Source organism: Hippoglossus stenolepis, chromosome 24 (assembly GCF_022539355.2).
Source record: "Hippoglossus stenolepis isolate QCI-W04-F060 chromosome 24, HSTE1.2, whole genome shotgun sequence".
Taxonomy (NCBI): domain Eukaryota; kingdom Metazoa; phylum Chordata; class Actinopteri; order Pleuronectiformes; family Pleuronectidae; genus Hippoglossus; species Hippoglossus stenolepis.
The window spans coordinates 1,496,707-1,520,420 of NC_061506.1; the positions used below are offsets into that span (position 1 = coordinate 1,496,707).

The 23,714-nt window shown below is 48.5% G+C and overlaps 1 protein-coding gene across 8 annotated transcripts in view; it reads left to right on the forward strand.

Annotated features, from left to right (window-relative positions):
- The window catches only part of LOC118103438 (nck-associated protein 5), a 106,183-nt gene that overhangs the window by 40,393 nt on the left and 42,076 nt on the right, over nucleotides 1-23,714 (forward strand). For 5 of the 8 annotated variants that reach the window (XM_035150392.2, XM_035150393.2, XM_035150395.2 and 2 more), the window contains one exon: nucleotides 14,774-14,837. The exons of 1 other annotated variant lie outside the window; for it this stretch is intronic. In XM_035150392.2, the coding sequence (XP_035006283.2) occupies nucleotides 14,774-14,837 (64 nt within the window). Of the gene's footprint in view, nucleotides 1-3,851; nucleotides 4,263-14,773; nucleotides 14,838-23,714 lie in introns of those variants that run through there. 2 more of the 8 variants (XM_035150399.2, XM_035150401.2) reach the window with 2 other exon arrangements.

Consider the following 23,714-nt stretch of genomic DNA (forward strand, 5'->3'; position numbering starts at 1 on the left):
CACACACATGGTCCCTGTAGGGGCTCGTGCAGCGTGACACATCATGTGAGTTTTGAGGATCCTGAGCAGGCGTGTGGTGGGTAAACAAACAGTTTGGCGTTTCCTCTGTTCGTCTTGATGCAGAAAACTCCCCCCAAGAAACACAGTCTAGCCGTGTTGACAACTAAATATCTGGTCCCTCTGATGTGTCTCCAAACGGTTTCACACCCCTCACTTTTCCTCGAAATTAAATGGCTGTTCTCAGACGCTCGTCTAAGCTCAAACGACTAATTGTCGGGAAGGAAACAAAAGTTTTTCTTCTTCTCCTCCTCCTCCTGTGTGATTAACGTCTGACTCGGAACACACACCTAGACGGCGGACTCGACCGGTGGAGTAATGAGCTCAAGTGACACATGCCGGCCTCTGGTCAGTCATCTGTGATCAAGCTGCAGGGGATTAATGTCACGGAGGAAACGTGTGGCTGACGGCTGGAGCCGGGGACATTCCACCAACAGGATGTTTGTACATGTGTTACTTTCTGACCCCTTCCCTACCTTCGTACTTCCATTTTGTGCAACTACCAGCATATTTTAAAGGGAAATAGTTTAATTTCCACTTCACTACGTTTATTTCATGGCTGCAGTTTGAGATTTTACTCTCAAAACATATAATCATCTCGTAAAATGACAGATTGGAACAGATTAAACTGTTCAACAGCATCAAGCACGTGAATTTAGCTCCATCTGGACAAGCGATCACATTCACATGCAGATATTAATGTGATGCATCAGTCTGAAAGGACCAGTAATTCAGAATTACTCATTTTAAGCCACTAACGATGAAACACAAACTCATTTTCTCATCAGTTTTGTTGATTGCAAACTTAATGGTGTAATTCAGGCTGTTGTTGGATTTTGTTGCAAAGGATTTGGACAAAATCATGGTAAAAAATGTTCTACTTCCATTTCCACCCCTGCAGACACACAACCCAACCACGATGGTCCCTCCAAGGTGCTTCCACTCACACGTTTCCTTTGCATGTGCACAAACATACACTTTACACAACCACAACCACGAGCGTCCCCCTTCTCCCACGACACCCTGCACCCAAATCCGTATCGACCCGCCGTCCCTCCAGCCACTGTCCCAGCACCATCCTGTCTCCTTCCCTACACCCCCACACCTCCTCTCTGTGGAATGCTAACCTAGCCTGTGTGTGCCTGTTTGTGTGTTTTTTGCGTGCGTGTGTGTGCGACAGCGGTGGAGCCAGGCTGGCTGTGTGGGCGGCCGAGTGTTTCCAAACAGTGGAATCTGTCACTGACACCCCTGGCAGAGCAATAAGCAGCGCCTTAATGAGCCCAGCAGATCACTCAGCGCACAGAGTGGACGCTCACACACACACACACACACACACACACACACACACACACACACACACACACACACACACACACACACACACACACACACACACACACACACACACACACACACGGATATAACAAATACAGACTCTCACTATACACACATAAGCAGTCTAATCAGGGTTGGGTCTGATTGCTTAATACAAGTTACATGTTTTGTAATCTGTAACATAATCAATTGGATTAGGAAAAAAGATATGTAATTGAATCAGAGTACCTATTGATTACTTTCACTTTATACAAACAAAATGTACGCAGCCACAAATATTGTTTATGCTCTGATATGCAAATAAAACAGAACGGTCTTATCTAATGTGTTTCTCCAGATTTTAAGTTTCAGTGTTTGCAGCAGACCAACTTTATTTTAGATTTCCGACCCAGCACATAATGAAGAGGTTCTTGCGGGAGCTGCTTTGAACTTCTGTCTCAACATAAAGGGTCTGTTACTCTCTCATTACTGGGAAATGGAGGAAAACAAAGCTAAAGAAACAAACACTGCCTGTTTCCTCATTAGGAGACAGAGGAGCATTCTGGGAAAAGAAGCGTACGGCTATTTCTGACACCGCCGCCGAGCTCTGCTGAGTGTGTCACCCTGCAGACTGGAGCCATCGCTCAGGGAGTCGTCCTGTTGATTGAATTAGAGGTGAACGCTGCCTCCATATTTCTTGATTACGTCACATATGTAAGTGTTGGTGCTGACTCAGCTCTTCATTTGTCTATTTTAGCCAAACCAGGACAATAGTGTCTAATAGGAGACCACCTGCTCTCGGAATCGAATCACGCTGTTTCCATATTCAGATCCCCCTGCCAGACAGCTGCGCTTATGATAAACTCGATTACCCCTCTGCATGACACGCGCAATAATCAGGCGTCATGAATCTTTCTGAGTTTTATGATGACAAATGGGAACCAGCTTTTTACGAGACATCTGATAACGAGAACGTGACGGGATGTGTGGATTTTTTTTTATCCCAGTTTGAAATAATCCTGACATGTCGTCCCTGCTTGTTTGTCTCCACCGTCCCTCGTCTCTAAGTTTTGCAGCCCCCTCCTCTACCTTCCGTTCTCCTGCAGACTAATTTTCTCACATGCCCAGTGTCATTGAGGACATTAGTGACAGTGAATGTGGGGTAAAGTGGCAGTGATGGCCCCGGCTGTAAGTCAGCCCCGGCCTTTCTTCCCCCTCTTTAACTGAGCGCTCCTGTCACTGGGACCCTTTTAATTCCCCCTTTCACCCCTCCAGTGCCCGCCCCCTCTCGCACTGGTCCTATTGGGGAGCAGACAATAGAGAGTGCACCCCCCCTCCTCATCCTCTTCATCCTCCTCCTCCTCTCATCTCCCCCGGCCCTCGCAGGCGTCCCTGCCCGGTCGAGGCTGTGGGCTCCAGGCTGCAGTTTGTCACAGCCATTCAGCTGAGACTGATTGTGATTGCAGCAGATGGGCTGGAGCCTGGTCCATCGCTCGGCCCAGGCAGGCAAACCCAAGCACTTTTCTCCCTCTCTCTCTCTCTCTCTCTCTTTCTTTCTCAACCTTTTCACTTTCTGTCCGTCGCTCTCTTGATCTTCATCTCCTCCTTGGTTGTCCCCGTCTGCCTTTTGTCAGTGGCTGCTCTTTCTTTCCCTTGTTTTCCAAGTTAAAACAGGCAGCCAGTGTTTTTCAGATGCAGAGAGAGTTGTAAAAACGCCTGGCGTCCTCATTTCTCTAAAGTTTTAGAGCCGCTACAAGAGAGAACTTTTGAAACGCTGCCGGCGGGTTAGGGTTAGTTAATCGGGGGCTGCTTTTTAGATGTTGATGATGAACGATGACGTAGATTCTGCATTTGACTTTTTGCCATTGCTGCTCCAAATGGACAGAGGTCATTTTAGTTTGAAAACGCTGTGTTCAAATGAAAACGCAGTCGTATGGATGTAGTGCTTCAAATGGAATGGGAATTCAAAATGCATCTGAAAACACTTCTTGCATCATCAGAACTGGGATGTTTGCATCCCCCGTCATGCAACATTTGCAGAGGTTTGCATAATAACTTCCCGTGAGTGCACCTGAACGCAACATCATGAGTCAGAACTTTTCCGTTTAGGTGTGGTTCATTCCTCAGTCACCTTCTCTCCCTCTGTTTTCATAAAGAGTCCAGTTATTGGAACATCACAAGCTGGCTGCCTCTTGCCTGTTCACGTTGTTGGAGTTAAACCCCCCCTCGACACTGTTGTCAGAAAAAAACTCCTCCCCCTCCTCCTCCTCCTCCTCCGTACAAACCCCCACACCAACCTCGCCTCTCCTCCCCTGAGGAAAGAGCCACCTTCGGAGAGGCAGCAGCGCAGCCGTCTCCCTGAACACATGTTTAACGTCCGAGGAGGAGGGACGCAGTCAGAGAGCTGGGGAGAGAGAGACAGGACTGAGAGGAGAGGAGTATTCTGAGGAAACATAAAGCCAGGAGGCGGGGTGGGTGGCGGGGAGGGAGGGGAGGCACACACAGCGTTCAGTGTGTGAAGAGGAGCCTCAGAGCGAGTGTGTGTGTGTTAGCGAGAGGAAGCGTAGCACAGAGGGAGAGCGTACGTAGCGTGAAGGAAGAACAGCGACCGGGAGAGTCAATGCATGTTGCCAGATTGAGAGAGACAGGGAGCGGCGAGGAGCCGGAGACAGGGAGGCGAGGATCCTGAGAGAAGAGGAGAGAGGGGACGGGAGGAGAGGCAGTGGAGCGGCAGTCAGCGAGCGGTGTGGAGCCGGCACTGCTGCATTGTGGATGTAAACTTTATCATCCGCGGGATCAGTGGGGTAGCAGCTGCAGAGCAGGAGGGAAGCGTGTTGGTGGATTACCATGTGTGTGCTCTGAACGCACCAGGATGCTGCATCTCCAGCAGGGTAAGAGGCTGCACGCATGACATGACATGACCGGAATGTGCAACCGCACCATTACTGTCTTATCGATCCTCCTCATTTGGGGATTGGGGATTTTATATGTGCCAGAATAGACAGATCTCTGCTTCTGCTTGTGGACGGATTCAAGGATGCTTGGTGATTGTTTCTTCCTGCTGCGCCTCCTTCAGCTGTCTTTACATAGGAGGGAACACGTTTCATATATCAGCAGTGTTCACATGTGCAGGAGATGATCTTTGATTCGCACTGAGCCAGTAGCAGGGAGGGGAATCGCATGTCCTGTTGTTAGTGGCAACAGCATGGGGCCGGTTTCCTGCGTACGAGCACTTTGATTCTGGTTGATAACAGAGGGAACAGATACCCGTCGTTTGAGGTAAAACAATCCAGCGGTACAGGGGATTTGTATGTGCAGGAATGCATGTTTCCCCCACTCCTCTCTTTTCTTTCCTCACACTCTCTCTCTCTCAGGCAGATTAAGATTTTCTATCCAGCCCACTAATCCTCGGCTGAAACGACTGGTGCTGAATTGGTTGTGTGGATACAGCTAAGTGCTGGAGAATATGTATCACGTTATGATGGTCAGCTTCTCCGCTGCTCAGAAGTGAAGTGCTGCAACGACCGTGTCCAGAAGTCACAGCAGGTCAGAGGTGGAGGGTTTCCTCAGCCTCAGCCATATTTACAGTGTAAAACACACAGGATGCCAATTGTAGGACGCTGGCTTTATATTTGTGGCTGGATTTGTTATCTCTAAAAACAGAGCTGAGAGGGAACATGGAAACAAGAGCATGGGAGGTATCTTCTCTGCTGTCACAGAGCCAGAGAGAAATGCCATTCTGTCTTTTTTCTGAGCTTGAGTTGAGGTTTTTTTTATGCCCTGGGAACGGGTGCTTCCCAACATGAGATCAGAAAATAGCAGCTGCCATGTACTGGGTGCTTTATAGCTGGAAAACGCTGGAGAGACGGCAAGTGAGAGTACCAGAGGCAGTTTAGTTCGCTGACCTTTGACCTTCTACTGAAACTTTAAGTATACAAGTGTCTTTAGGAGCTCAGGAATATTAACATATACAAAAGTGTCACACAAACTTCTAAATCATGGCCCTATAGACTGTGGTTCCCAAAGTAGGGGTCAGTACCCCTGAGGGGGTCGTGAGACACTGAGCACAGGGGTCACGAGATGATTCTCTGAACCCATTAAGACTAAAAGTGCAGAATAAAATCAAAGCTCAAATGAATATCAATGTTTATGGTTTTAAAAAAACCCGTCCTTTGTTTTGGGGTCAGTGGCTAAAAGGTTTGTGAACCACTGTGATAAACCAGGTTTCATTATCAACAACCACGTGACTCATCATCTTTGAGAAGTATTTATCTCTGCACTAAAAGCACAGTTTACATGCACTTTAATCTTGAATCATTAATCTCCTGTACCGACTGGGCCAGACGTCCATCAAATATTTATTTCAATTTTCAATGTTTTGGGATGTTATGCACAACAGCAATCACCATTACTCACCAGAGGCTCCACTTCATCCTTTTGTCCCGTTAGAGCCTTTATTTAGAGCTGATATCATCCCGCCACCAGGGCAGATGTGTTGCTGCGCCGGGCAGTTGGCGCCCGCCGCCCCTCTGAAACCTACCTGGGGATTACTTGATAAGAGGATTGCCAAGTGGAGGGATTTGATTTTATAGAATTAAAACTGTAATTCTCTCCACGGCGCGGCCATTTCTCCACGTTATTGTTTCCTCCCCGCTGCCGTGTTCCCGTTCGACCAACACGCTTCCATTACCGCGTCACGTGTCCCCGCAGTGAGGGCAAAGTCACGAGACTCGGCCTTTAAGTGGAGAGACGTCTGGACAGGAATCTGTTTGTGAAATTCTCTCTGGATGTGAAAAGTTCATCAGTTGAGAGTAGAGTGTGTGCGCTCCGAGGTTTTGGATGCCAGTCGTTCTTATTAGAGTCATAATCGAGACCAGGCCACACCAGGAGCAGAACATGGTGACGTGTGCTCCTGTTTGTCATATCTCACTCCTCCACATCCGATCCTCCTCCTCCTCCCCTTTTGTCTCCTCTGTATTCCCTGACCCTCAGCTTGCGTATTGGTTTGAGGTCAAACTGAATTACTGAGGAATGTTCCACCGTTCAATGTCCACGCCATTGGGCCCCAGCATGGGAGCACTTCCCCTTCATTGGCAGCCAGGGGGACTTTCATTCTGAAGGAGGTGGGAGGGTATGGAGGGAGGGTATGGATGGAGGGTGGGTGGGGGGTGGGGGGGGGGCTCCTTCCAGACAACTTTCCCATGTGATTCCCTGCGTCTCTGCAGCGTTCATCTGCAGCGCGGAGCTGCGAGCCAGAGCAGCCGGTTTAATGATGTGTACGTGTGAGGCACATCTCAGGATCTCGGCAGCCTGAGCCTTGTTGAGACGCTCTGCCTCTGTGACTGCAGGCCATGCAGCTCAATTAAAGCTCCTCTGAATGCATTCCTCCCCTCAGCCTACTCTACATTTATCTCCCCCCACGAGCTCCACGTGGGAACTCTAAAAACAGCCGCAGTCTTGCACAGACCTCAGGGGCTGGCAGGAACCTGTTTTTGTGAATCTGCGAATCGGGCTGTGTGTGTTGTTTCTTCACTGTAAACACCCCGAACACTTCACGTCCCGGCTGACGCCTCGTTCTCTCTGTTTCAAACGTTAACAAGTTGGAAATCTGGAGAAATGGGACTATCAGATGTCTCTGGCTTAACTCGGAGTAATGTCACTCAGGGAAAAACATAAAGTTTAATGGTCTGACACAATTTATAAGCAATAAAAAGCTTTTATTTGGGAGCTATCGGCGGCTTATTGCATCCACCGACTGTTTTGCCCGGAGACAAAGCTTTGCCCAGACACCCTCGCCGCCGACTGCTCGGTGATGTCATTAGAGCCAGAGCATTTCTGTGGTTTTTAAATGGACGAACTCGCTTCCATGTGAGTTCACCAAGGTGCACGGATTCGAGGGCTGTTTTTGCAGTTAGTGCCTGACGTCCAGTTGTTTATGTCTCTCGTATTCCCACCTCAAAAACCTCACAAGTGTTTCAGTTCTTGGAAGGAGATAAAATCCCCAAATTGGATTTGTTTTTAGGTCGTCGCTCTGCATGCCGACAGTTTACGAGAGTTGTTTGTCCTTGTTTACCACCCACAGCTGACACACTTTCACCGACACATGCATCTCACATGTCTAGATCAAAGCCCGCTGTGTGGGCCTCCCCTCACATTTCATATTTCTGTCCCGGTCACGGTGATGCAGCGTGAGCTGTTTACGAGCTCGGGGAGAGGGGGTCGGCGTTGTATTTGTGGTCGTGTGGGGAAGGGAATGTCAACAAACTCCAGCTCCCTACTTTCTTGGCTGTAAATCAGTGGATAACAGCAGCAGAATCCTCCAGTGGCTGCAGGAGACGCTCACCTTCATGCAGTAAAACTCTTCCTCAAACACCTCTCTTGTTTTCCTCAAGCCATTTGGTGGCACTCTTTACTTAGAGGGAATCGCAATGAGCACAGTAACTTTTAATGACTTGATTACCGGCATGCCAGAGCGCCAGAACGAGGACGCCATGGCGATGTACGCCTGCGATGACTCAGAGGAGAGAACGGCTTTCACCTCTGTCTGCAGATCTTTGGATTTGAAAATGCATCAGCGAGAAGTTTGTTTGTCTATCCCAGAAACTAGGAGTTAAATCAGGTGATGCAACAAGCTGAACATGTGACTCCTGCAGAACAGATGAATTTATGACTTCTGCACACATGCACCCGGCAGCGAAGATGGCAGCCCCTTGGCTCGAGTGCTCCCGTTTACCATACTTTTGTCTCTATTGTACGTGAAGCGGCCGTTTGTCCGCCTCTGTAAAGAGCTACTGTTTGCCCCCCTCTCTGAAAACGACGTGTTGACAGCCGCTGTAAAACACCCGTAGCCTGTGCACAGTCTCCATGAGTCAGCAGAACCTTCTAGTGTTACGGTACAGTAGTAAACGTGAGTCCCTGCTCAATTACTCCAACGCAGGGGCAGGCAGGGTGTGAAACACAGAACAATGCAGGGGACATGTGACTGCGATATGATGTGTGGCTGCTTTTTCACCACTGGTGCCCGTGGATGCTGCTAGATTTAGCTTTTAACTGGTTAAACAGGAAGGGACATTCAGGATTCAGCTGATGCCTGTAGCTCCTCTTCCACCTGCCTCAGGAGGTCGTCTCTTTGGCCTGAGACAGCTCCTCACTTTCCAGAGCACCTCAAGCCCCACACGTATGATTTATCACCAGCTGGCTGTGGCCTCAGACAACACCATATACAATCAAGTTAATTTGAAACATACCTGAGCAGAAGCAGAATTCCTGCCAAGTGAAAAACAGCCTTTGTTTATCGCAGGTAAACTCTTAAATCACGAGGTAATTGTAGTCCAGAGTGAAGGGCGCTTTACTCAAACTCAATTATGTCTGGAAACAAGCTCGTCAACCATCTCTGGAAAAGCTTAAACACACACTGTGGATTATTACCTGTTGGCATGCGGCTGTGAATTTGTGATTTCAAAACAAGGTGTGTCTGGATGAAGGTTTTCTTGTCTCCTTCCCTCATCTTCTTCATATCTGCAGTTGTTCAGGTCCAGCGACTGTGAGGAGTCATCCCTCTTTTATGTTTTGGACATAAAAGATTCAGGAAACTGGGAGAGTGTGTGTGTGCGTGTCTCCGCCCGAGTGTTTGTACATGTTTGTTCATCTGTGTGTTTGTGAGTTCCCCCCAGTGTGTTGGCGTCTGGCCCCGTCCTCGTTCTCCATGAGCCGCGCCGGTGAGTAAACCCTCTCCACAGACAGGCGGGTGCTGCAGCCATTTTTAAAGCACATCTGCTCGCTCGCAACGTTTCGTTTCGTCTGGACAGGAATGCGTCTGTGGTTCGGAAACAATTGAGGTCAGACCCCGCGCGCGAATAAGAAAACATTTAGGGAGACAGACAGTCAGGCAGGGGTAATCCACGCTTGGCGAGCACATTCCTCTGAGCTCACAAGGAGTCTCGGAGGATTCCTCACGTCTCGTTTCTGCTGCTTCAGAAGTACAGAGATGCGTTTGATCTGATCTTGGCAGGGAGAGGGATGTCTTTAAATCCCTGCCCTCACTCTGATTTTGCTGATAATTCCTCAGAGTCGTTCACGGGCCGCGACGACAAATCATTTTCACACGTCCGTCAATCACGTGCTTTGAGGAAATGTCAATCCAACCCGTCACAAAATAACAATGAGTTTCTTCATCACTTTTATGTTGCAACCAGTGTAATTAAACCTTATCGGGACTGTTGGCTCGATCTTATCAGGGAGGAAAAACATAAACAGCTCACTGCACTTAACGTGTTGTTGACTTTGTTAAATGTGGCTAATCACGATCATCTCAACTCGTTTGACTGCATTACTCACACGTGTCCAAACAAGGACCACAACACAACGCCAGTACGTGAAGAGGAAGTGTCATTACGTCACGTCAGGGTGTGTACATGAACCACAGTGTTTGAAACGACAGGATGTATGTTATTTCCACAGAACGTGCACATAAACACACGTTTGGAGTCAGAATGTGCAAGAACAAAGAAGAAGAACGCGTTGAAAGCACAAACACGTTGATGTGAGACGTCCCTCTGTTGTTCTTTGTGTGGAAGCTCATCACATTTCACCACGTCAATAATTGATGGCGTGCCGTGGTCGTGCCGGGCTGGCAGGGTGTGTGAGGTGCTGACATGTGGCTCCTGTTTTTTTCCGCCGCCCCTCCGCTGCAGACGGGGTCCACCATGGAGGTCAGGAACCAGCTGTGGGTGAGGTGGAGGGAGCGGCCGCGGGTCAGGCCGCCGCTCGGCAGCCATCCATTTTCTGGTGATTGATTGGAGCTGCTTAATGGATTGGGACCAATTGAGTGGTCACAGATGTGCACGCATCAGAGGCTGGAAGCAGATGTTTATGCTGGAGCTGATTCTGATGCCACCTCAGTATTTGGTGCTTGATTGTAGAGAGGAAACAACACTAGGCTGCCGGCGGCTGCGGCTCAGGGGAAAGGGAGGGACGTACACAAATCAGGGGGTCGGTAGTTTGATTTCCTGCTCGGCCAGTCCACATGCTGAAGTGTCCTTGGGCCAGACAATGATACCAAATTGCTCCTGAGGGCTGTGCTATATGTAAGATTGTTCTATCTTTGAGTATCAAATATTCAACGTGTAAAAATGCTCCGTTTTTGATATTAAAATATAAAGTTCTCCATTTTCTGAGCCATTAGGTGACGAACCAGTTCTCGCCCCGTCTGTCCTGTGGCCCTCCTGCCAGTTGTAACTCTGTTTTCCTGCCACACTGGGTTGGATGTTATAACTTATCAAACGCCTCGGCGAGCTCTTTGTCCCACGCTGAGGGCTCGGCTGAAATTTTGGATCGGAGCAGAAGGTTACATAACACCGCAGCGGGAGGATTAAGGATGGGAATGACCGGTCCGGAGCCGGAGCCAAAAAACGTAGCGCTGAGTCCCTGTGAACAGGATTCCCTATGTGGGGCACGGGGATTGCGTGCACATCAGGACTCTTAACGCAGCAGGAGTGCAGATGCTAATGCATAAATGCATGGAGGCTCAGCTCTCGTCCAAACATTTATACTTCTCTTTCACTCTGTGGACATTTGTGGTTGAAAACGATTGTGGTGTTTAGCTCCCAGTAAGCTCCAGTGACAATATTGAGAAGACGGTTTAGACTAATGCATGTTTTATACTCTCTGATGTGTGTGTTCATGTCAGAAAGAGGAACTGCTGCAGGGAGAAAGCTTTAATCTGTGAACATCTTTCTACAGAGGAGAGATTAACCCCACTTGATAATATGTCAAGGAAACAGGAAACCAAAAGCGCAAGAGGCAGCACTTTCTTTCTCTTTCATTCTGTGTTTAATGGCAAACTATTTACAATGGATTACCACACCTGCACGCAGGCGCTGCGATAACAGCGGCGAACACAATGCAGTTCAAAGCACGTGGGTCCAACATGTCGGCTCAGGCTGGCGAATGCCCCGCCGCCGCCACAGATCCTCCCTCGGCTCTGACAGATCGTGTCTTCGCTTGCCACGGCGCTGTGGAGCAGCCGGCTCGCTGTCTGAGGGTTTACACAGTGTGAGGAGGAAACAGGGTCGATCTGCCGTGAATTAAACAACTCTGCACGCCGTGCACGGCTGTTTCATCTCGAAGGAAGTGCGTGATGCTGCTGGAAAGGATGTTTGAGGTGTGCAGAGTGTGTGTGTGTGGAAAGCAAATGGTTCGTGTGCAGAAGATCATGTTATCCTGACATTTTCAGAATTGTGCTAATGCCTCTTATGGCACAGATCAGTAGAATAAAAAACGGTGGAGTTGTAGTCGAGCGCTGCCTCTGACGCTCAGCGGGGCGCCATCCACCGCTCAGGCCTCCGCTGCTTTCAGGTGATTCCAGGTCAGTGGGAACTGCTGGAGGTCCACGTGGACGCCGCTGGTGATTGGCTGCTGCAGTCAACTCAGCCGAGCTTTATAATGGGGGGAGGAAGAAAAACAGCAGAGGAGGAGGAGGAGGAAGAGGAAGAAGAGGAATGTATACATGGTGAACTGTCAGCTTGTGCTTTCATCACATGCTCTCATGTACAGGACGAAGGTCGTGGACTGAAGCCTGAAATAATTCCCCAATTCATCAGTTCAAACAGATCTAGATCTTCAGGACACTGTGGAAACTTTTCTACCTTTTTAAAAATACGATTGTGATTCATCACAACCTTTTGTTTTGCTAATTTAAGACGTTTTTTCAAGGAACGCGACACTTCTCATAATAACACGTCTAACTTGGTGCTTTTCTCCGTTACTGCATTGTGGTGTTTTTACCATCCACACAGTCAGGCATCATAGTTTCAGCTGTGGTTGTGCGCGTTCCCACAAAAGGCATCGATGCAGCTCCCTCTCTCTCATTCTTTAGTCTGTGTAGATTGAATTATTCTGTGGGAAACGCTGAATACGGCTCAGATAATCTGTCCCTACTGATCGTCTGACCGCCGGTGTTTTCTTTCCCTGCTGTGTTATCACAAGCGTTCGAAACAGCGACCATATCTACAAAAATAAGACCCGAGCAGTGATAATTATCCTTTAGACTGCGACGGCCCTGACATCTACGAGAACACGTGTTTCAGCAGCGTAATCGTCAGGACCCACCGCAAACACACACACAAACCTCCTTCTCCAGAGATGCTTTGAGATAAGACTGTTCTGACGGGCCCGTTTACACAGCTGCTAAAGTTTTATAAAGTGAGTGATCGGCTGACGTGGATCGGGATTGAAACGCAGATGATGAACTCGGAGCAGAATAGGTCCAAACACATACCGAATATGGCCGATCACAGATTGCTTTCACGTGCCGGTCCGACGCAGCTCCACAGCACCGTCAATAGAAATGCCAATGAGCATTTTGCACTGGATTACTGTTATTTTGACTCCTGCTTGTGCCAATTACTATAATTACGTGTAACACAGAATGTCAAATTTGCTCTATATTTGGAGTTGATTTTCTCGGGGTGCAGTTGGCTCATGCTCCGCTGCTCCTGGAACATGCCTGTGCATAAGTGGCCTGAAACTTAACCCGTTGCAGGGCTGACGCTCAGCCATAACACAGACTGGAGGAATGCCAGGCCGCTGCTGTTAACAAAACAATATCTGCGCTGAGAGGTTCCAGAGACCTTCTCTGTGTTTGCTCCTCCAGGTAGCGTAATGGTGTGAGCGTACAGTGTGCGGTAATAGGAAGGGACACATTGTGTAATTGGAACATGAGTGTGTGAGTCAGCCTCAGATGTGGAACGTGCAGTCGCACACACTTTTTTTTAATGAATGGACTCACAACACCTTCACTTTAATAAACGCACACGCCCACACACCTCAATTTAAGAGCACACAAACCTAATGCAAGCACACACACACACACCCAAACACACCCCCCACACTCCCTCACTTTGCTCGACTTTCTCACGGATTTGTCACCATGTGTTTCACAATCGGCGTGCCGGGCTGGGCTGTAACTCACTCAGGTCCCATTGCACGGGAACGCCACTGCTAGCGTTTGTGATCTCGCCTCGGCGTTCTCAGTCCAGACGGACGATTCATCCGTCGACTGTATACATCCCCCAGCTGTGGCTTAATCACTGGGGGTTTCCCCGACAGGTAAGCTGCTCAGAAACAATGATGTGTTGTCAGAGGCGACAGGGTTGATGTAAGCCACGAGTTATTGTGGGCGGCGGGGGTTGTGTGTCTGCTGTGGTGAGGAAATGTGAAAAATGTGCAGGTGATTGTGTTTAATGTGTCTGTCTGGTGAAGTCACGTCTTCATTAGGTCCCACAGCTTCATGTTACTACCCTGGTTTTATTCTGTGTCACAGGAAATGATATTAAGTGCCTTAAGACTTTTATTTTGTAAATAATATTACAGAAATATATTGATTTGTGTGCAACAAATGGTTTGTGATGGATTTTTGTCAATTTCCTTTGGGACAATAGAGTTGTTATCTTAAGTATTTGCTAATTGATGTATTCATTAGTCTAATTAGTAGCCTCGTTAGCAATTAGCACACGTCTCTATGTATGTAACAGTGATGATTGGATGACGTCTTGTAGCTCATCCACCTCCTGTCAGAACCATAGATTGTTTATAAAGATACACAAGACGCATCGTCCATCTTTATTTACACTCTGTGCTCAAAACACTGCATTCACTTGTTTTTTAATTAAAGAGAGAACGTCACGGCGATTCAAGAGGAGGCGTTTTACTCCCCAAACATTTGTTCTTTCTCCTGCACTTTGCATAAAGACGCTCAGCGTTGTGTATGTTTCATCTGCGGCTGTCAGACGCAGGCTGTCGTCCCGGAGCTGTCTGTGTTCCTCCTGTGTTTCAGTTGTGTTTCCTCAGGAGAGCCAATAAAACAGGCTTCTTTATTATCCGCGCTGCTGTGCCAAGATTTATCCCATTAAAGTCTGGAATGCCCTCACGTGGGAAAGGGATTGGACGCGCACAGTCAATTTCTTTGTTTAGCCCAGTTCACGTGTGTATTTGTGAGTGTGTGGTGGAGTGAGTGTGTTATGAGTGTGTGTCTGGATGTAAGTTGTGGAGCGAGGATGCCCTGCTTTTTGTTTCCTCTGAGCTATTTTTGTCTGGACAGAACTGCAAGCTCTTTGTTTTACGTGGTCAGCGGACGACCCCTTCTTCTCGGTGTGTGTCCGTGTGTGTGTGTCAGTGTGTGTGTGTCTGTGTGTGTCTGTGTGTGTGTGCTGATTTGCTGGCAGGCCTCTGTGGTTTCTGCAGAGAAAGATGGAAGCGTTATTGTTTTTTTCATTTACTGAATCAATACTAACTTTTGATTGATTGAAACGTTTCTTATGGATTTGGTGCACACACGTACTGTCAGTCTGTCTGTGTCCCACGTGGACTCACTCGTCTTTCCTGTCTCCTCTCTTCTGTCCAGAGAGAAGCTGGCCGTGGCTCGCCTGCAGAGGGAAGTCGCACGGAGCAAGAGCGAAGGAACAATGGTAAAGTACAGTGGAGCCGCTCGACCCTGTAATCTGCACAGAGCCACAACTGCCACAGTTTCCCCGGCGAAAAGTCAATCTTTAGGGTTTCAACACCTCAGCACTTCATTTTAAAGCAAAGCTATGCAGCTTTTTCACATTAAAACAGCAAGTTCACTGACAAAACCTACCTACGTCCTGTCGTCAGCCGAAAACAACCCAAAGAATCCAAATCTCCAGAGACAGTTTTCTGTATTTGTTTGTTTTCTGCGACACATTTGACTCAGACGTCATTCGGGCCTCATGTCCTGTTCAGAATTTCTGCAGGAGCAGCAGGTTCTCAGGTGCTTGGTCAGGTTGTGGAACAGCACAAGGCTGCAGCTGCCTTGTGCTCGGCTTCGCAGGAAACTGCTGATGTTGTGCTTTCACCTCTGTTCACGTGTGAAAGGAGGGGAAAGAATTCAGATCTGCATATAAACGTGAATATGATATAGCTCCCGCGTGTGGATGGAGTATGTTTGTGTAAGGGAGGTCAGAAAGTGAAAAGCCGAACCATGTGATGAAGCTCAGCTGATTGCTGCCTCGGAGCGAGAGGCTCTAACCACAGGCCCAGCTGCTCGGCCGCACCTGATTCCCTCCGTGGCCGCTCGCCTGAAGCAACAGCTCACGAGGGCCGATACACTCCCAGGTTCTCGCACGGAAAATGTGTGTGTGATTCTGTATTGATCCCTGGAGGAGGAAGGTCGGGGTTTTCTCTCTCTCTCCACAGTGAAGGAGGTCACAGCAGCAGGTCAGATACAGAACAGCGGCCCTGGAGCTGGGCAGGGAGTCAGTGTGTTGCTCAAGGGCACTGCAGCACTGTAGATTCCTGCTGTTGTTGAGGCTTGAGTTTATTTCAGAAACAGTAGCTGCAGCAGAGACGTGTTTAACTGTATGTTATGGTGCTGACGGAGAACGTGAACAGTTCTTCTTGTTGAGAATCAGCGTAATCCTCAGGGGAAGAGGAGATAGTTACAGACAGAGGTGAATATCGGCTTCAGGGTTTGTTTACATCAACATCAGGAGGATGTCACATGTTTGCATGACGTCCTTTTCACCCTCTTTCACCTACTGCCCCTCCTCCCTGACCTCTCAGTGACTCCACTGCCCCCTCGCCGTCATGCATGTGAACCACGGAGGCTCCTCGTCGATTTCCACAGTCGGGAGATAGAGTTAAGATGAATTAAACGCGTGCATCCACCACTATAGGTGTCAGGACCTAGAGTCATGTGAGCAGCTCTGTTTCTCACTGGTTATAGTTCAGTCGTAGCATTATGTTGTTTTTAATAGTCCAATGACTTTTCTGCGTTTCATCGGTTTACCTGCCTCCTCTGGTGGTCACAAGGAGGAAGTGCGGCCTGCAGCTGGACGTCACATGTCATAAATAATGATGCACGGCCAGAAAAAGGAAATATAGCATTGACAAAGAGATTGTGGTCGCAAAGTTTACCTCACGTTCCAATGCAACGATCAAGACAAACACAGCCAGAACATCTCTGTGTTAACCTCCGTGCACCTCCATCTTGTGTTACCATGGTAACCACACGACGTACCGCCCCGTGATCTGACCTCCTCGCCACGTAGAAGTCGCAGATCTATGATCACGGTGCTACAGAAACCCCACCTGTGTTACACCCAAAAATAAAAGTTCACTTCTCTCTTTAAACGTAATGATATGTGTCCGCACCTCCAGGCGACACGTCCGTAGGCAGCGCCTGCGCCTGCATCACTCACCTTTCATCCACTGACCTCAGCGCAGTCTAAAGACAATACATCATTCTCCACGCTGCGAGACTCCAGCTCGCCGACTCACGCGAGTGGGTGACATGCTAATTATTACTTTAGAGCGGTGTGTGTAAAATTGCTGTCGGCGCATGCTCAGGGTCGAGGGAGAGAGGGATGAGTTATCTGTGCCAGACAGGAGGGTGGATGGGGGGGGGGTGTTGGAGGAAGAAAAGGAGGAGGGGATATCACTAAGCTCCATTTGAAATTGGGATTATCCCCACTGGAGTCCCCCCTGCACTCTCTCTCTCTCTCTCTGGCATTCCTGGGAGGCTTCGGAGCTCCGGCACGGTTCTTCAATGGAAATGAAAAAGAAGCTGCTGCGCCGAGGAGATAATTGTCAAAGTGCTGGCGGTGTGAAGTGGGAACCGCTCACCAGCCGCAGACCCCCACACCCTGACGCCCACTTCCATGCCCACACCCTTCCCACGTTGCAAACCCCCCCCCCCATCTTCGCCTGCCAGGGGACTAACCCAGAGAGACAGATTAAAAAAGCCTGGGACTTTTGAAGTGGCTCTGTATCGGATGCCTCTCTTTAACAGCCTCTGTTCCCTCGCTCTCTACATCCATTAGGCGTCTCTGTGTAACGCGATCAGACAAACAGGCAGCAGCAGCAGCAGCAGCGGTGCCACACATTGAAGTCCAGAGCTGGTCGCCACTGCTGAGCAGCTCCACAGCAGCAGCAGCAGCAGCGGTGCGTCATATCTGCAGGAGAGAATGAGAACGGCATCTGTGAGCTCCAGGTTAAACAGCTGTAAAAGAGACATCATTAACAAGACGCTTCACTGAGGAGCGAGTGTTTTAATTGGGCCTCCTGGTGTGGAACAGTGGCGACTGGCAGCGTGGAAGCACGTCCCTCTTTTATTATGGATCATCTGAGGGAGTCGAATTCAAACTTTTGAATAATCTGCAAAGCATCTGCAGCACAAATATGGAGCACACAGTTTGTTTCTTAAACTCCACACTGAGGCCCGGACACGGTGCTTTTGGCGTGTTCTGCTGAACGGCATCTTTAAAACGCTGACAAGAAAAACATGTGGGTTTCCCGCCAGGTGTCGGGTAGAGCACAGGTCGCGGTTTATTCTCCCTCCAACAAGCCGGCCCTGTCTGCCGGGAGTCAAACCGCTCATTCACGGCCTCGGCACTGCTGTAGGTTTCTCTCTGGAATCCTTCACACCCAAAGCCAGAGGCGTGGCGCAGGGCAGGGCCGCACCCCGTCGTTTGATGCCACTCAGAAGTGCAATCTGAGTCCGTCATGAGGCAGGATGCTGGGTTTCCTGTCAGGCGGAAAACCGGGAGAACAGAAGTCTGTGTGCAGGCTCGTAAAGAGGGAGGGGGGCGGCGGCGCTCTCCATTAAAGAGGCATTTAAAACTGTGGGGTGAGATTATGACCACTGGAAATGGCTGTCTAAACAAGATGTGAAAATAAACCATCCGGCTTCGGGAGGAGCGGGGTTTATTTTTCTTGGGGTTTTGTGGACGCGCTGCGACACCTGAGCTTAAACAGATACGAGCCTCACACGTCCAGTAGATTCACACACTGCTATTTATTTGTGTAAACTTAATTGTGTAACTGAAAAATCAGATTCGCTGCAGACAGGATATCAGAGAGCGAAGATGAGATAAGGAGGCAGTCGCTGAACGAGTGAATATGAAGTGGAATGGAACAGTAGAGTGAAATAAGCCCTGGAGCCGTGATGGGAATCTGCTATTTCTGTCCCTGAAAACACATCTTTCATGTGCAAGACGTCGTTTGAAACGCTGCACTTTCAAACGCTACATGAACTTTGAATCCGTGATTCCACTGAACTCGAATGTCCTCGGTGTCGGTGACGTGGTGAGCGGTTTGCCGTCCGAGGTTGCGGATGAGCTTGACCTTGACCACGGCTTCCCATCCCGGGTCTGTGATTAACGTCAGTCGCCCCCGCCTTTACCCCGACCTTCAGCACAGACATATCCTGCTCATATTCTGGTTTCGGTTTTGATTACTGTTATTACTGTAAAAGGTTCATCATCAGACATATTTAGAGGTTTCATATCTATGAACTGAGGCGATGGAAAGTTTCTACATCTTGTGTTGAACTGGGTCCGACTGAGCTACGCAGGGAGACTGAATGACATTCACGAGTTGGGACTTCCGCTTGGCTTAACCATGGTTTAATTAGTTAGTGGTAATTAATCCAGGGTATCAATGACAATGATTTATGAATGTTCAAGCCGGCATGAACAGCAGCTTTGAGATGGACATGTTTTGCAGCGTGTGTTCAGCAGATAAAGACGCGTCTGAGGGGCTCCGGCTCTGAAAGACTCGGAGAAAGACTCGGTCCTGGAGGAGCTCCTGCGCTGAGGGACCTTCTCAGAGTGTATCTGACAGCTGTTTGGAAGACGTGTGACAGCGTGGAGGTTCGGGGGGGGCCGGGGACTCAGGTGCTGTCTCTGCAGATTGGCCTTATCAGGGCCGGACAGGGCCGAGGGCAGCGATGGGGTCCCCCCCAGCGATCGGCACATTCACTGGGTGACGAGCGCTGACAGGCTCAAATCGCATCTCCACACCGGGCCTTTCACCCACTCTGACTCGGGGAGCGTGGGTGGGTGGGGGGGGGCTCCCTTGGCAATGATAAATGGGCCACTCATATGATTTAGCATATTCCTGGGGTGTGTGTATTATTTGCTATAGTGCCGGAGGCTGTCTCCAGGAGAAGTGCCACACTCCAGTGCAGTGGCGCTCCATGATAATTGAATTGATGGAGCCCTGGGGGACAGAGGACGCAGATTTTTACTGAATAAAACAATGTTTGGACTCTAAAACAAATCATCTGAGAAAACACATGTTCCTGTGAATTTCTCCTCATCACCAAACACCTACAGCGACTCCTATGTTATATTTGACATAGTTGACTTGATTCCAACAATGAAATCTCCAATTTTATTCAAAATAACGGGATGTTTCATTTCGGTCGCATTTTAAATTCGTCCTATCCTCTTCACCCGTTGCTTTGTCCATCTCTGCTCCAACTTCCATACGACGTGTGACGAAGGAGAAACGTGCTCGCTTGTCGTTTGTCGTCACTCGTGTTGCGTCAGGATTATTCGTTGCCTTTCGCTGCATAACGAGAATAAAACTTTAATACGTGACCTCTTCCTCGAACATGATTTGCTCCTGAGCCTTGTCAGTTGTTATTGTTTTGATTGAGAGACCCCTAGTGGCCGAAGTTACATACTGTATGTTTAATATCGTTTCCTGTAATACATCATTTTACACCATAATTTTACACTCTACACTGTCGCTGTAATTAATATCATATCCTGGAATGCAAATACTTTGAATTATATTTAATCCAAAGCCCTCTCATATCTTAAAAACACCATTTTTACACCTTCTCGATTCGTCTATTGTTGTGCGTCTGACGCAGCATTTCAAATACATTACATGTGCAAGCTAAGCAGTGGAACCATCCTCATGTTTCACTTTCATTTGACTTCAGGCCTTGCTGATGAGCACACACACACACACACACACAGCCGCTCACACACACACAAAGTGCCTAGTGGCATGTTTTATTTATGAATGAAGAACCTGCTCGGTGTATTGTGTCCCTGATGTTTGCTTTAGCAGCGAGCCACAGATCCCCTCCCGGCCCTTTGATTAGGCAAAGAGCTCCAACTGAAAGACAGAGAGCGCAGTGGGGGTGGGGGTGGGGGGGTGGGGGGTTGTTCTGTGTAATGAAGAGATTATTGCGCCCCCTGACCTGTACCCCAAACCCTGCATTAATGCACAGACGTATACAGTCGCAGATGGACGTCCTGCAGAAGCAGAGACTCGGGCCGTGGCTGTGCACTTAACCTGATAACGTTGCACTGTAGCTTTTCTTTTTATGGGAGTCGGCGTCGCAGGCACAACAAGGTCTGTAATTAATTTAGAGTCCTCTGTGGATCTTGGAGGGTATCGGGGGTCTTCTAGTAATTCAGCTCGGATGAATACCATTACCATCTAATGCCGTCCAATTACAGAGGCGAGCTTCTTCCTGGGCTCCACTGCAACTAATACAATTCTGAGAAGAGGCAGGGAGGTCGTACAAACAGCACACCACGCAATTTATTTTATTTTATTTATCTATCATTTATTCCCTGTAGTGCATTGAAATCAATAGCGTCCCGCGGTGCGTCCAGGCTTCACATGTTGATGCTGATAGATTCTGTCGCATCGAGACGGAAACAGTTTGTATCAAGCGGGGAATGAAACCGTCCCCGTCTGTGACAGAGGTCAAATTTAATCCTGAAACCTCCAATCTGTGCTTGTTTCAGATATATGGCTCAGTAGGCCGATATAAAAACGCCGCCTGGGCCATTTTATAGATTACTTGTCCTCTTCCATTTGATATTGCTTTTCTTTTTTTACCCCCCAACCTCGTTTATTGTTTGATAGAGCGGCTTTTTGTGGCAGCTCCAGTTTAATCCCAGTAAAATGTTGCCCTCTGCTGGTGGAACCCAGTAGCACACCCACCCCCCTCATTCACGACGAGCAGTGAAGTGAGAGGATTATCTGCTCAGTCCCTGGATTAACTAAAGTAAATGTTCTCACACAGAGTTGCCAAGCGTGTTCTCATCCCAGTGTTGACTCTGCGACGTCTTCCCAGGGCGTCGGTGCAGCCGTGTTGCCTTTTGCAGCTCAGCCGTGTTTAAGAATATGCTTTCAATTAGCTATACTCCTTCCCACAGGAGAAAAGAAAAAAAAAAAGGCTGTATTTGCTGTGGACGATAAACATTTCAACTGAGAAACACCGTAATGTATTGCTGGGGATTTCTGGCCACATAAAGATATGGTAATGTTTGATTTAACGGCCACGGGCCTTGTTAAATCTGAAATTATATATCGAACAAAAGCAATAGAGGCCCTTTTCTTTTTTCTTTTTTACTGCAACGTGGACTATAAATCCTGTGCTGTTATTGAGGTTGTTGGCAAGTCTCTGTCAGCAGACACAGAGCGGTCGGTGGTTTATGCCTTGGGCGTCAGTCGGGCCGTTTGGGCAACGAACATCACGACTGAAGCTCCTGCGCCTTTGTGAGAATCCAGGCCGGCGTGCGGAACAATACTGTACACATGAATACACCAAGAAAAGCCCTTTGTGCTGCTCTGCATTGAGGTGAAATGCAGCTAAACTACCAGAAGCTCCATTCTTGCATCATTAAAAACATGTTGTGAGTAAATATTGTGTTTCTTTTTCTTTTTGGAGCCTCCTCTTGACCCATTTTTCCTCAAAGACAGACGCTGAGAAAGAGCCAGGAAGTCCTTGGTCTGTGTCCAGATATATAGGTCCTGCACTTGGCAGGGGGATGAACTACTTTATGTTTCTGGTCCACTGGATTTACAGTGGCCATTACTCCTGTCAGGGGGCGGGGGGGGGGGCTCTCCTGTTGTGTGAAGAGCCGCTCCACATAGTAGCCATGAATTTACGGCCGCCGAGAGGAGCCGACCCGGTTTTAACGGTGACTTGGGTTTAATAATCTCTCTCTCTCCTCGACGGATTCACCCCGTTAAAATCTGCGTCGGTGACAGAATCGCTGCCAAGGAACCGAACTGTGAAATATGGTTTTCTACTGGCTGCATTTTAGACGCCGTGCTCACACAGTTAGAAATAAAAAAAAATGCTCTGAAACGTTCGGTAATTTACAGGCGTGCTTTCCAGTGGTTTTGACAGTTTTCTCTCTTTCATGCTGCAGCTTTGAATCATGGGAAGAGATGCTGATGAAGCATGCAGGATTGCTCACGCTCCACTAGATGTCCCCATAGTGCTTGGAAAAGCCCCTCAGCATGAAGAGTGGGAGAACAGATCATTTCTCCTGAGCACATATCACTGACTCTCTGTGAAGAGGATCCAGAATCTGTTACCGAGCAATTACCATCATGATAACTTCACACCACAGCTACTGCAGCTGTACTTTGGAGGTGAAAATGTAAACTCATTGTTAAACCAAACCAATGAGACATTCGAAAGCTCTTGTTCAGCAGAAGCCGCAGCTCGGTTTGCAAGAGAAGCAACTTCCCTCTGACAGTCTGAGCTCGTCTCTGTGGGCTGGAAGCTAATTTGCAGGGATTTTACAATCTCCTGTTTGTTCCTGACGAGACGTTGGACCACTTAAACCTTCTGCTCAGAAAACGGAGCCAATTGCTTTGTCGTAAATTGTCGGCGGCAGCGGCCATGATGATTCCAGGGTTTGTGTGGAGAAGAGACAGATCCTCACTCGTTTCCACCGTCAGCTAAAATCCGAAGCTCCTGCAGAACTTTAGTCTCTGGATAAACTCAGTTGCAACCCCCCCCTCTCATGGTGCATGGTGTGTGCAGTTGGGTTAGAGGCAAGGCCGGCTCCCTCTTCTGGGAGCAGACGGTTGAGACTGTCAGAAAGTGAAGAATCCAATTATGCAGAAAACTTTTTAAAAATGTGTCTCTGGTGAAAACAGGGGGGACAGATTAAAAATGTCCATGTGATCTGCAGAGACTTTGCACATCACTGACTTTCCTCCTGAGGATGAAGGAGTTAAACTGAGCTTCGGAGAAATCAAAATCCATAGCAACAATGGAGCTCAAATGAAGTGGGAACGCACGGCAGTGAAAGGACGACCCGGCCTTGCTGTTGTATTGAGCCTTAATCCTGAGCCGTAGCTGCAGAGGATATTGAGCCTCCTCCGTTCTACCGCCTGCTCCTCAGTGACGAGCTGCGGATTCAACATCTATCAAAAGTCGAGTCACTCGAGGTCACGTTTAACCATAAAAACAATTTATTTCCTTTGAGAATGCGTCGTATTTACAGTGTGAGTGTGTTTGTGGAGGAGAAGAGGAAATGCCGCGGTTGTGGTAAACAAGCTTTTCTTAGTTATAGCTCCATTTGTGACCGTTTACGTCTCAGGGACCTTGGAGCTGTAAATATTCAGACGGCACTGGAATGAAAGTGGAAGAGTGGAGGGGAAAGGATGGAGGCATGAGAGAGCAGGCTCTGCGATGAGGTTTGACATTTGCTGTGAACTTCTCTGTCGCAGCGACAGAAGGAAGGAGAGCTTCATTACGATCCTTCCAAAGA